Source organism: Coenobita brevimanus, chromosome 102 (assembly GCF_032717465.1).
Source record: "Coenobita brevimanus isolate Jiangsu-jjx chromosome 102, ASM3271746v2, whole genome shotgun sequence".
Taxonomy (NCBI): Eukaryota; Metazoa; Arthropoda; class Malacostraca; order Decapoda; family Coenobitidae; genus Coenobita; species Coenobita brevimanus.
Window position 1 is genome coordinate 25,138,854 of NC_137055.1, and position 13,393 is coordinate 25,152,246.

General features: G+C 42.2%; 1 protein-coding gene across 1 annotated transcript; it reads right to left on the minus strand.

The window, feature by feature from the left end:
- Positions 1–2,946: 2,946 nt before the first annotated feature.
- LOC145415419 (uncharacterized) lies at positions 2,947–4,326 on the minus strand. Its single transcript, XM_080284700.1, has 2 exons — positions 4,207–4,326; positions 2,947–3,684 (listed from the first exon to the last, which is right to left on the minus strand). Exons 1-2 carry the CDS (start codon positions 4,324–4,326, stop codon positions 2,947–2,949), a joined length of 858 nt encoding a protein of 285 aa, XP_080140826.1.
- Between the last annotated feature and the right edge of the window lie 9,067 nt (positions 4,327–13,393).

The following is a 13,393-nucleotide window of genomic DNA, read 5'->3' on the forward strand; positions in this document are numbered from 1 at the left end:
CAGTCTTCGTCCTTATGCCTTCCAAAAATCATGTGATGAATCTGGCCTCTATTACATCTTGCTGAGCAAGTTCCTGTACGATTTCTTCCTCCTCCATAAGCACAAGACCCCTGCAGGTGATAACACCCTTGCAGGAATTCAAGGCGTGCGGGATCGTTGTCTGGACATCGTAACTTTGGAACTTCCTCAGTTTCAGCAAATCCTTGACCTGAGCAGATTTTACAGTCTTTATCAAGAGGTCTCCACTTGCAAGTTTTTTTACTTGTTCCACTTCACCTGCACACCCATCAATCACCTTCTTGATGATGAAGGGATTGAGGCTGGACAGGGGAGTGGAACCAACCGCATGGATCAAGACGAACGATGCATTATGTACACTTCTATCAAGAGCTCTGGTCCGGGGCTGTTCAGTCGGAGGACAGTCTGTCCGTTGGTCAGTCGGGGGTCGGTCAGGACTACCTCCCCCCCTGTTGGGGGGGGAGGCAGTAGGGGCGTCCTCCATAGTACCACTCCCCCCTAATGGGGGAAGTGGGAAGAAGGTGAGAAGACAAACAAGGGACCAACAACCAGGGTCAAAACACCTAAATCTGAGGTTGCCCTCTCAAACCACTCCAGGGAGGCCCGACCGTGTCCGTTCACGCCCCAGAGCGATCAGTGGGGGGGAACCCTCCGTGGGTGATAAGCAAAGGTAAACTCAGTATAACGATACAGACACCTACTGTACCTAGCTAGAGGGAGAGGAGGAAAATGAGAACTAACTAACCTAACTTTATTTAAAAAACGCCCTAGTGGCGACAAAAACAAAACTAATGCCGGTGAGGCAACCCTTCAACTAAAGAAGAGTTCACAACACGTCCGCTCTCTTTGCAACCATGCATAAAAGTCCCGGCGATTGTCGCTGCCTCGTGCCTTTTTACACTAAACCAAGACAGTGTCCGGGAGTCGGCTAAAACTTTAACTAATTACTTTGTAACATTTTCGACTCTATAGGATCTTTAAAGAATGCGAGAGATACGTTTGCACTTGACATATGTAGCAAAATGACTTACGATGTTGAAGTTTTCGTGATAAGCATACATGAACTACTATCATAACGAAGCCAAATCAATTAGGAATTCAGTTTTATTACCTGCGTCGAGTTAAATGCCTACATGACTGTAAACACGTTTCAATAACATGAATTTGGTGCTTCAAAAACGACTATCTTCAATATCCTTACTGAAGATATTCACCACTGCATAGTACAAAAGGGGAAATCTGTTAACGTTGGTGGGTAAATCTCTGGATTAGAAGATGAAGGAAGAAAGACATTCGCGATTTTTAATCCCTACTAAAATTTCGCTGTTACACGTTTTTGTTGGCCAGCGCTGGTCCATATGCATAAGAATTAATCATACTCACACCAATACTCGACTTAATACTTTCAGTATCAGAGAATCATGTTCATATTATGAATATCAACAAAGACTAGACTTAAATATAAGATTTAAAGGTTAAATAAACTGTACAGACTGTATTTATAATAATGCCTAAGATTACACTTACAGTACTAGCTTATACTATCTTATACTTAAACTTATGGCACTACACGGGTCCTTCCTCCAGAAAAAAAATAATAATAACATCGGAAGTCAAACATTCATTTCATACATCTACATTTCCTATGGACGTGTGTGCAGATGGGACGGACTCAACAAATTTGACTGCAAACCTCTCTATATGAACAAAGATTTCCCTGACTCTTCCTCCTATAAGTGGCACCTGTTGGTCTGCAGGTAAAATCACGTACCCCACGGAGTCGCTTCTCTATCACTGTACTCTTGAAATCCAGTGAAGAGGTGTGTCCCAACCAACCTCCTGTCTGGGTGGCAACATGGTCGTCTCACCCGGACTGACAAGTACTCTTGCTGCCAGGATCGTCCCAGGGGGCTTCCCATTCACACCACGTACAGACTAATCGCATTCACACTCTCATCCATTCATTCTTACGCTTCCAGCTCTCCACCTAGCCATTGACGAGCGCCTGTCAAGTCCTGAAGTCACTCTTCCACCCTAGACTGTGCTGACTGTAACTTGAGGGGTAGGTGCACACTGCCTCCCGAAATAAGACACCCTAATTTTCCACTAAACTGGGCTGTGCCCATAACCCAAACTCCTGCGAACCCTCGATGTAAGATGAAACGCACTGAACTCTGTCACAGTCAATAGTCAAACAGTCTGACCCGCTCACATTTCCCTAACCATCACTTAATACTGCAATAACCAGCTTCGACACTCAACATTCTTCAACAAGTTTCCAGGGAGGGCATCTTTCATGGGGCGGTAATTGTTCATCAATCGGATCAGGTTCAAAGGCCTCTTCCAGGGGTTCTAAGAGCCACTCTTCACCTCCATAATAGGGCTTCACTTGTCCTGCAGCTCTTTGTACCCTTTTCCTCATGAACACATTTTCTACCACGTACACACGTCCGTCCATCAACATTTCCATTAAAGGTACGGACCATCCCACTTCACATTAAGTTTTCGACACATACCAAGTGCCACAGTTTCCTTCTTAATCCATAGAAGAGTTCCAACTCCAACCGTTTGATTTTTCCACCTTCGGTTTGTCACGTCTCTATACCGATGCGTCATCTTCTGATGCCTTTCCCGAATGACAGCATGGGCGGCAGCCATCTCATCTTCCTGACCGTTGACAGAGGGTAAGGGTGTACTGACCAGCCTAGGTGGATGGTGAGAGAAGATGGTGAAGTAGGGTTGCTGTCCCATGGTTGTATGGGCTGCCTGATTCATGGCGATCTGACATGGCTGGAGCAATTGGGGCCATCAGAGAGGGTGGCTCTGACATAGGGCAGAGAGGACTGACTTCAGGGTCCAATGCATCCGCTCAGTGATGCCATTCCCTTGGGGATGATAGGGGGTCGTGTAGTAGAAGGTGATTTGGTGTCACTGGCAGAATCGCTGAAAGTCTCTGCTGGTAAACTCGCCTCCATTGTCCAGGACAATACTGTGACGTGTGCCATAGTCTGCCACATACTGCCCAAATTTGTCTATAATGTGTGTAGATTGTTTTGTTTTGAGGGGGAAGACCCTAACAAATCGGCTATGATGGTCCACTACTGTAAGAACGTAACGGTAACCCTGGACTCCAGCAACTATATCAGTAAGATCTATCCTAATCCTCTCCAGCAGCTTGTTTACTGGAGGCAATTCCTTCCACAGCTGCTGCAACCTAGTGTCCCCTTTGAATCTCTGACAAATTACATATTTTTTTACATATTCACACACATCAACCGTAAAATTTTGCCAGTAATAAAGTTCTTCAGCCTTTTTTATAGTTTTCTTTTGACACAGATGACCAGGTAACTCATGTGCATGTTGAAGGGCCTGTACAACTAAGGCACGAGGGACTATGAGGCTGTAATGAAGACTACCATCTGCCTTCTCCTGCACAAAATATAACACTTCGTCTATTGAGGCAAACTGATCTAAAGTGGCTTTGGGTAGTCTTTTGGTGGGAACTCTACCACCTTTGAGATACTGCGCTAGTTCTCCCCACACAAGTTCTTCTGTTTGACGGACCTTCATTTGTTCTCGATCTAATCTGAGCCAGGTGACTTCAGGTGGACGGACAACTACTCGAACTGGGCATGACAACTGATCTGCTACAAAATTGTTCTTACCCTTGAGATACTGGATGTCATAGTTATATTCTCACATTTCTAGGATCCATCGATTCATTCAAGGTGATTTGGTCTTCCGTTTGAATATACTAGTGAGAGGTTGGTGATAAGTAACTACGGTAAGACGGGTGCCCCACAGATAATGATGGAAGTTACAATACACAAAGACTACAGCTAGGGCCTCTTTTCTGTCGCTGAATATCGAGTCTCACAGGAGTTCAACTTTTTAGAGAAATACCCGATCAGCTTGTTGGTACCATCTGACTGAATCTGGCTCAGGTCTCCGCCAACCTGAGTGTTACTAGCGTCTGTAGTGAGAATGAATGGTTGTTTTACCCTAGCTCTAACTAAAACAGGAGCATTCATGAGGCAAGACTTGAGATGTTCAAAAGATTTCTGGCATTCATCCGTCCAGGTAAAAGTTACACGAGATTTAAGTTAAGTTGGTGAGGGGTGCAGCAATCTTTGCAAATGATGAAACATATTTTCTGTAAAACCTGCACATTCCTAGAAATCGCCTTACTTCCTTTACTGAGGTGGGAGATTTCATCTTTATGACGGATTCAACATTCTTTGGATCAGGTTTGCTTCCTTCAACAGAAATCTGATGACCTAAGAAGGTAACTTCTTTAACCCGCCGCATCCCGGAGACGTGAATTCACGTCCTCACATGATGTGCACTCATATCCCGGAGACGTGAATTAACGCGGCAACATTGCAAGGTCCCTAATTTGCACAATTTTCAATTTTCGCGAGTGATTTTTGGCACGTATACACGGGACACCTTCCTCTATTCCTCTACAAGATGCCAAGCAGGGACAATGCCTTACACCGCATAACCTCTCCCCCCCCTTGCACGCCATTATCTCAGCAATTCACCTGTTACCAGTGACCTGGCCAATAAAGACATTTAGGGCCAGAGTGATTCCCCAATCGATGACAATGTGGAGGACAAAGTTTACATAGCATTAGAGGAAGAAACAGTCAGAATTGATGATCAGATAATGTGGGAAAAAAAGGTCATGAATGGTGATGAGTTAGTGAGTGAAACAATGCTTATAATGCCTATATTACTGTTTGAAAACTAATATACTCTTGTACTACATATAAATTCGTACCAAGTAAATAACTAAATACTGTTAATGAGTGGATAAAATAGTTACCCTCCCATAGAACTCGTTTTCTTTGGTGCCAGCCTGTTAGAAAACCCAGTCAGGTAAGGAGGTACTCGTACCTAGATCGAGTAGTTTAAACCTCAGGTGAGCGATTTCTCTATGAATTTTCGATGTTGCTCACCAAAAGCAGATGTTTGAGCCAAAAAAAAAGGTCCAAAAATGCCGGGACTGGGGCGTACCACTGCCCAGAAAACGTCGGGATGGGGCGGGTTAAGGCCGAATTTGTATTTACTGAGATTTAACTTCACTCTGTTGTCAGTAACTGGCAGAGTTGACTCAGGCAGTCTAGCAAAGTAGGGAAGTCTGGAGCCCAAAGAATCAAACTGTCCAAGTAATTTCTGACCCACCTTTTCTGTAGGATGGGTGCTAGTACTGAAACCATTTGCCTGGAAAAGGTCGCAGGGAAGCAATGAAGTCTGAATGGGGGACATCAATATCAATATAGTGTGACCCTGTCGCTGAAGGTAGTGAGGCCACGACTTTCTTCATCTAACAGAATTTGGAAATACACCTCTCGCATGTCTTGAGTGATATAATACTGATGTCCGGCCGCTTGTTCAACTAACTCATCCAATCGTGGGAGGGGATAGATGTCAGTTGCGAAGTGCTGATTCAACTGACGATAATCGAGGCACATACATTTATTACCATCCGGCTTATTTACAAGTACAGTAGGTGACAGCCAGGCTGCAGTAGATCGTACTATGATTTCTCTGTCCTCCATATCTTTTAGCATGTCCGCAATGATCTGTTTTGCTTGTTCAGGATAGTGGTACATTGGTCCATGACTGGGTTAAGGATCAGCTGCTTTGATACGAGCAGGAGGGCCACTGATGAGTCCTAACTCACCTTTGTCGAGAGTAAAGAGAGGGTCATGCTTATGGATTAACTGAGATAACTCTTCCGGCTGGGCACTAGTGAGATGTTGCCAGTTTAGTTCTCCATTTAGTTCTTTTAACCTCTGAACACGTGTCCCGCTTTGTCTGACTTGACCATTTTCTGGGAGTAGGTCATTGTGAATTTTAGTGACATTAACTCTACCAGGAGGTGGATTATCAATTCTCTCGTACGATCCAATGATTGTGCCCTTACGAAATACCTGCTCCTTCTTAGTCGCATTAGTGAAAGGGAAGTAGATTGAATTCTCAGAACTGACTTTGACCAAATAGGGGTGACTGTTATGAGGATAAATGATAAGGTTAGTGCCTGGGTCTTCTCTTACAGGAATGGGCATAAACATAGACTGATATGGATCTACTCTCATGGTGGTAAGAAGATTGATTTGCGAGAAGTGTTGTGATGGGTTGGAGGGTTCAAATGGGTCAGCCTTCACTCTTTCAATTTTGTTCCATTGTCGGTGGATATGATTCACAACATAAGAGGCGCCTCTCCATACCATGACTCTCCTTACTCCATCCCATGAGAGAAGCTTGACCTAGTGCATTGCAACCTAGGAGCAGATCAGTATTAATATAAGAATTTGGCAGTACCGGGAACCATTGTTTATGGATCTTCTCATCTCCAACTCCGATTTCTGCCCTCAACATTCATAAAATTCTCAAAGGGGCCCTGTGACTCCATGGAAACGAGGCAGGTCTTGCCGTGTATTACTTCTCCCCCAAATCACTTGACAGCTGATTCCTTAATTCGCCGCGTGCCAGTACCATTTTAAAACGGTCTGACATAATTCCATGGCCAGTACCAGTGCCGTTTTAAAACATTTTAAAGTAAAACAAATCACTGTGACCTCACTCTGCTTGTGTGCCTCACCCAGTGCTGTACATAGTGAGGGCATTTTGTAAATATTTTCATGTAAGTGTAAGTTGTAAATATTTTCTTGTAAGTGTAAGGACCACATAGAAGTCAAGTTGTAAATACCTTCTCGTAAGTGCCAGGACTGTACATAATGAAGTCAGGTTGTACCTATCTTCAATTAAGTGTAAGATAATGCATTCACAGTGAGAAAGACACGTGAATTGTGATAGATGCTGAAGTAATAAGTAATCAGAAAAGTGTACTGAACATTGCTATACCTTCCCAGCATAAATACCTGAGTATAACTTACATAGAAAATGGCTTTCTCTCACGTACGTGGTGAGCGTGAAAGAGCAGCTATACCTGTACGTGAATATGCAGGACTCAATAAAACCAATTTCCGAGCCTCTGTGAGCATTTTAATGGCGAAATTCATTGTTTCCACATCAGAATCTATCGTTTTAGCAAAAAAAAAAAAAGGTCAAAAAATGGCCAGCACTGGGGTGACCCATAGGACTGAAAATTGCTGGCACGCTGCGGGTTAGAGTGTAGCTACTCCCGGTATCAACTATAGCATCTACTACCTTTCCATTAATCACTACACTGAAGGATGTATGGCCACCGGTTAGTCATAACTTCCGGGGTGGATTTTGTGAATCTTTCGATTTAGGGTCATTTTGTTCTGGCGGCTTATAGTTAAGTCCAGGACACCCACGGTCCCCACGACGACATCTGGGTCTATGGCAGTAAAACAATGTCCAGGATGAGGTTTTTGCCAACACTCTTGGAGACTATGTGATGAAGCTAAACAGTGGGCACAATATTTACCACTAGATGTTCTGGATTTGCTAGGTAGCCCTTTACTCACTTGCGCTAGGCTAGATTTGAGTTCACGGACTTGGCGTTTTAATTTTTCCACTTCGTCTTTCGGCCCAACTGGACTCACGTGATCTGTTTGGTTCACCTAGATAAATGGCAACTGCTGATTCTCGAGTTTCCTTCCCTTGACATTATTCTCGGCAGGCACCGCATTGACACGAGGGGTCTGACTCACTTCCAACAACTAACGTTCATGTTCAACTCTATCTAGGAACTTCTTTAATGGGTACTCATCATCTAGGATTCCCTAGAGTTTTTCCCATGATGGGAGAGGTAAGCCATACCACAGCTTCTGTTTGATTGCTTTGTCGAGGTTAGGGAACTTTTCGTTAGGGAATTAAAGTTCTATCACTGCATGTTGGCAGATGAAACAGTGTGTGAAACCTGGGGTGACTCTATCCAATCATAACACATTGATTCTAATTCCTGCCAAGCCCGATCAATACTGACTTCAATGGCAAACTCCGTTCGAAGAAATTCCTTGAGTGTTAGCCATGAAACTACTCGATGCTTTGTCTCGTTGTTATGAATGAAAATGGCAAGTTCAGAGCTCACTCTACCCTTTGCAATCTGCATGCACACCACATCATCAAAATAACATTGCTCAACTAATTCAAAAAATATTTCCAGACGTGCTGCTGCATCGATACCCTGTAACTGGTGGAGTTCTAGAACTGGAATATTGCGAGGCTTTGTGAGACTCCCTTTTGCTCTCATTGTTGGATGAAGGTTAGAAGACGGATGATAGGAAGGATTCATGGGGGACAGTTGAGTTTCTGACCCGTCTAATTCATGCACTACCCATGATCTAAATCAAGGTTTCTCCTCCTCCTCTCATTCATTCGATTATCGGTGAAGAATAATTTTGCTTATCCTCCAGGAGATTTAAAGATCATTAATTCTAGAAATATCGCGAGATTAAGTGGGCCTCCACTTACTGTTACTGAGGGATTCTATCTCGATTCACTCACCAACTGCAACAATATCTATCCCACATCAGTATGTTATCCCAAAACAACATCTTATCCACAACAATTTCTTATCCCACAACAATATCTTATCCCACAACAATATCTTATGCCCCTGCTTTAGCCACCAGTTTAACACTGGAAATTTTATCCCACCACCGCTGTCCGCTGTCCACCAGTGTAATTCCCGAAGATTTTAGGGCCAACAGTGTAATGTTGGGAAATTTTAAAGATTATGGAAAAAGGGTAGCATGATCTTATTAGAGGGCTTATTGGAAATGTTCTAGCGTGAAACTTTTGGAGAGTTCGTGAGCCGTTAGATGTTAGCACACCTTGCGGGCCACTCAGTCTTGTCTGTACCACTTCTTAGAAGAGTAGCAAAACTCGAACTCGAATTAACTTAACCTAAGATTTACTAAACATTAAGAACTGTGACGGATTACTCTTCACTGTGAACTCAAACGAAATTATAATGAGAACCTACATCACTAGAAATATGAGACTTTACAAGCTAAATTATTCGTGAAAGTGCAATGTATATATATATATATATATATATATAGATATATATATATATATATATATATATATATATATATATTAATCCCATGGTCACGGACTCGCTGGAAGATTCAAAGAATACTAAGACACTCTTAAGATTAAACTCGCACAACTCCAGAATCATTTACAGTAGTCACAATAATTAAATGATCAATGATGAATTAAACTGTAAACAAAATGGACCAGCCGATATATTCGTTATTTAAGCTACGTGAACTAGGAGAAAGTGCGGGGGAGGGGGGGGGGTGATTGTGTGAGGCGCGCTGGCAGTGGTTTGAAACAGACGATCTGCAATGTTGAAGTGAAGCGGCGGTCTCGTTAATCAGTACAAGAGGGATCAGGCGAAAATATGACTAAGTTAATTCACGAACGTATATGATGACTTATTACATGAGGGAGAGGGGGGGGGGGAGGATGGGAGTTCGACACCAACCTGCAATGTTGAAAAGAAGCGGCGTTCTGGCTGCTTTTTTTTTTTTTTTTTTTTTTTTTCTGGCCTGTCAACTGGCGGTTGTCGCCACCTCGTGCCTTTCTATGCTAAACCGAGACAGTGTCGGGGAATTGGCTAAAACTTTAACTAATTACTTTATAATATTTTCGACTCTATAGGATATTTAAAGAATGCGAGAGATACGGTTGCACTCGACATATGTAGCAAAATGACTTACGATGTTGACATTTTTGTGATAAAAATACAGGGACTACTATCATAACGAAGCCAAATCAATTAGGAATTCAAACAGTTTTATTACCCACGTCGAGTTATATGCCTACGTGACTGTAATCATGTTTCAATAACATGAATTTCGCGCTTCACAAATGACTATCTTCAATATCCTTATTTCAGACATTTTCAATTCACCACTGCATAGTACAAAAGGGGAACTCTACAGTATTAACTTCGGCAGGTAAATCTCTAGATTAGAAGATAAAAGAAGACATTCGCTATTTTTAATCCCTACTAAAATTTCGCGGTTACGTCTTTGTTGGCCAGCGCTGGTCTATATGCATAAGAATTAATCATACCAATACTCAATACTTTCAATATCAGAATCATGTTCATATTATGTATATCAACTAAGACTAGACTTAAATATAAGATTTAACGGTTAAATTTACTGTAGACTCTATTTATAAAAATGCCTAAGATTACACTTACAATACTAGCTTATACTAACTTATACTAATACTTAAAATTATGGCACTACATATCCACATTCTTTACACGCTCCTCAGAAACTTTGTGTCATACTTTTCCTACTGCGTAGGTCGGGAGCAATTATGCCAGAAACAGTTTGTCAACCACAGTACGAACACGGCGATCCGTTATGCCATGTATGCTACGAAATGCCACTGCACACACATCATACACTACATCTGGATAAGTTACACTGTAAGAAACCCCATGCTTTCTACGACTTGGCCTATCTTCAACACGACTACATTTCACAGGCACAATGTAGACAAGTTTAGCAAGGTACTCGTTCTGCTTATTGTACTCCCCAATTTCCCAAAAGCACTTAAAAATATCCTGTATTTTCTTACACCCCACCTTCGTGAAAGAGCCACACTTGAAACCAGGGCCTATACACCTAGCAGGAACAGGTTTCTGCGTTCTCAATGACGTATATGCCTCACCACGATTTCTCTAGCGTTTCGGCATCTCTTGCTTCCACGTTTCGTTGTTAACCTTTCGCTTCCGTGCATGCCCAGAAGTACTAGGCTCGTTACCGGAGTCAGTTAAACTCATGCTGACAAGGAAATCCCTCTTGAACACTGGAAAATCCAAGGAAATTGCAAAAAACATGGAAGGCACACACACAAGTGGCTGAAAACAAAGCAGTGTAAACAGGTCAGCTGTGCACAGGGTAGCAAACTAGCACTCACATAGCAAGATGTACATTGAAAAAACGATTAGAATCGAGACTTTTTTCTTCTGTGTCGATTAAATAAATATTATCTCATGCTAGAAAAAAAGAAAAAAATACAGGTAAAAATCACCATAATACTAACCCAGGAATGAAGTAACAAATTCATAGTAAGACCCGCTCTGTTTAGCGCATGGAGTGTAAAACTGGTAACTCGAGACGTGGGTTTGCGTGGCTGCCCAACACAGAAAGCCGTTGTTTGATAGAGCTATGACCCCATCTTTGCCTTCTACCGGTTGCTACCCTATTCCTTTTCAAGCTATTTGGAGTGGCATAACGGCGTATACAACTTTGGAGGTTGTAGCAGCATGGTGGAGGACGCTATTGACACAGAAAATGGGAAATCGAGTAGCCTGGTCGATACATCGTTGTTTTAGGGAGGTCCTAGGCTGACATGGAATTGATATTCACTAAAATTAACTTTTCCAGGAAATGAGGAAATACAGGAGTGGATGTTGGTTGACGGGAGGATAGATTATGAAGACGACTTTGGTAATTATCTACAAAAAAGTATACTGGAAAGTAAAGGAAACTAAGAAAGCGATATTTTCACAATGCTTTGTACTTTACTCTGACTAAGACATACTCTTGTATATCCTGAACAAGTACAAATGTAGTCTACACATGTTTTTGCAAGAAAGACATTAGGTAAAGACTGTCTCTAAGGACTTATCAAAGGTTTATCCTACAACATCCCTGCAAGAAAAAGAACACTTCCTAAGCATTACAGAAGTTTTCATCAAGTATGTAGAACCCGTGTGTGAATGGAAAGAGAAGAGGGTGAATGGTCTTTTGTAACTGTGGGATTGTATCATGGGTAATGTCTTCATGGTTGTTTAATTTATTATACATTTATGGACGGGTGGTAGAGGTAAATGGGAGTGGCAAGAGAGGCAGGCGTCAGAGATGCAGGTCGAGAGGAGAAAACTAAAATCAGTTGTAGTTGCACATGATACTTCTCTGACTGCAGAAGAAAGGGAAAAAAAAACAGCCGAGGAAAAAAAAAAAAAAGCTGATAGAAAGGAAACTAGGAAGGAGAAAACATATCACAAGAAGCAGGTTGTCAGTGTGTTTAAGTCAGAAGTACGCCTAAATTTCAGCTGGTAGACAGATCTGTTTTTCAGAAAAGATACTGTAACATGCTAAAATGGCTGCATAGACTAACAAAATAAGAATTTAAAAAAGGAATTCAGAAAGAAAACGAAAATAGTTCGACGTAAGATTAGGAACAGGGACGAGAAAATGTGAGTGAGGAGGGAAGGTACAAGTGTGTACGTTCAAGAAATGCAATGACCCTCCAGAGAGAGAGAGAGAGAGAGAGAGAGAGAGATGTTTCTGCCTCTCTGGATAAAATGCCGTATAAAACCCCTGGGTGTTCTGGTATCCTCTGGTAAAATCTGCCCCTTCGCTTTCTCTGTTTTTTGAATAACTATATCAAGAGGGGATAAGGGTGGTCCAGTGAAGCGATTAGCATTTTCAGGTTCCTGTGACTCACTTGCAATTGATTAAGATCCTCTGCCGCTGCGTGGAATGGAACAGTAGAGTTGTCCAGATGGTGGGAGTGTTAATCGCATTTTCACGCTCCCATACTCGCGACCGATTTTAAAAATTATAGTGCAAGCTAGAATAGAATACTAGACTGATTTTGGTCAAAAGGGTTGAATGGATTATCGTGAACATGGAAATAAAGAATGTAGTCACCAGAGAGAGAGAGAGAGAGAGAGAGAGAGAGAGGTACGTCAAGTCCTTCGTAGAAAAGATTGCAATGGCCAACCAGGATTAATGAGTAGGAGTGAGAGGAAGTCGGATATACTCGTATAAAGAGATGGAAAGAAGAGGCGCAGAGATCTACCGAAATTGCATGGAACAGACTAACAAACAGCAGGACAGGAGATACCTCTGTTTTGCAGTGGAGTTGCAGATTTTCCGATGATGATGATGGTGAAGAAGATTTTGATGACCGTGGTGATGGTGGTGATAATGACGATGACATGAGGGGAGACATGGTGACAAAGTAGTGCGTGAGATAATCAACGTAAGAGGAGAAAAACGTGAGACATGACTGACAGCCGAGGAGAAAAAACAAAATATATTCCTCTAATTAATCGTGCCTGAATGAGGAACTTAATTGGAAAGCTCACTTGAAGTGATTGGAGTCTCATTCCCTGAAGGAGAAAGAACAACTTGTGGACGGTCTTGTATGCCTTTAACCTTCTCACTCCGAGGACGATTTTTTTTTTTTCTATTTATTCTTTTTACCGCTAGACAATTTTATTTCGCACTGAAATGATCTCAAGCAGGAAGAAGTTAGGAATTGCTAATCCGGCCTTCCCAGCTCGAACAGTCTCTCTGAAGGTGAATGAAATCGCCCAGCAAAAACAAGATTAAAGTATTGAAGGGATTAACATTTTATGGGTCTCGTCATCTTTCATATTTTATTCCAG

Bases quoted from the DNA above. Each gene is read 5' to 3' on its own strand.
- LOC145415419 (XM_080284700.1), bottom strand. From the start codon at position 4,326: ATGCGGCGGGTTAAAGAAGTTACCTTCTTAGGTCATCAGATTTCTGTT. The intron at 3,685-4,206 runs GTAAGGCGATTT...CAGTATCTCAAG, and splicing joins CTCCCACCTCAGTAAAGGAA to GGTAAGAACAATTTTGTAGC.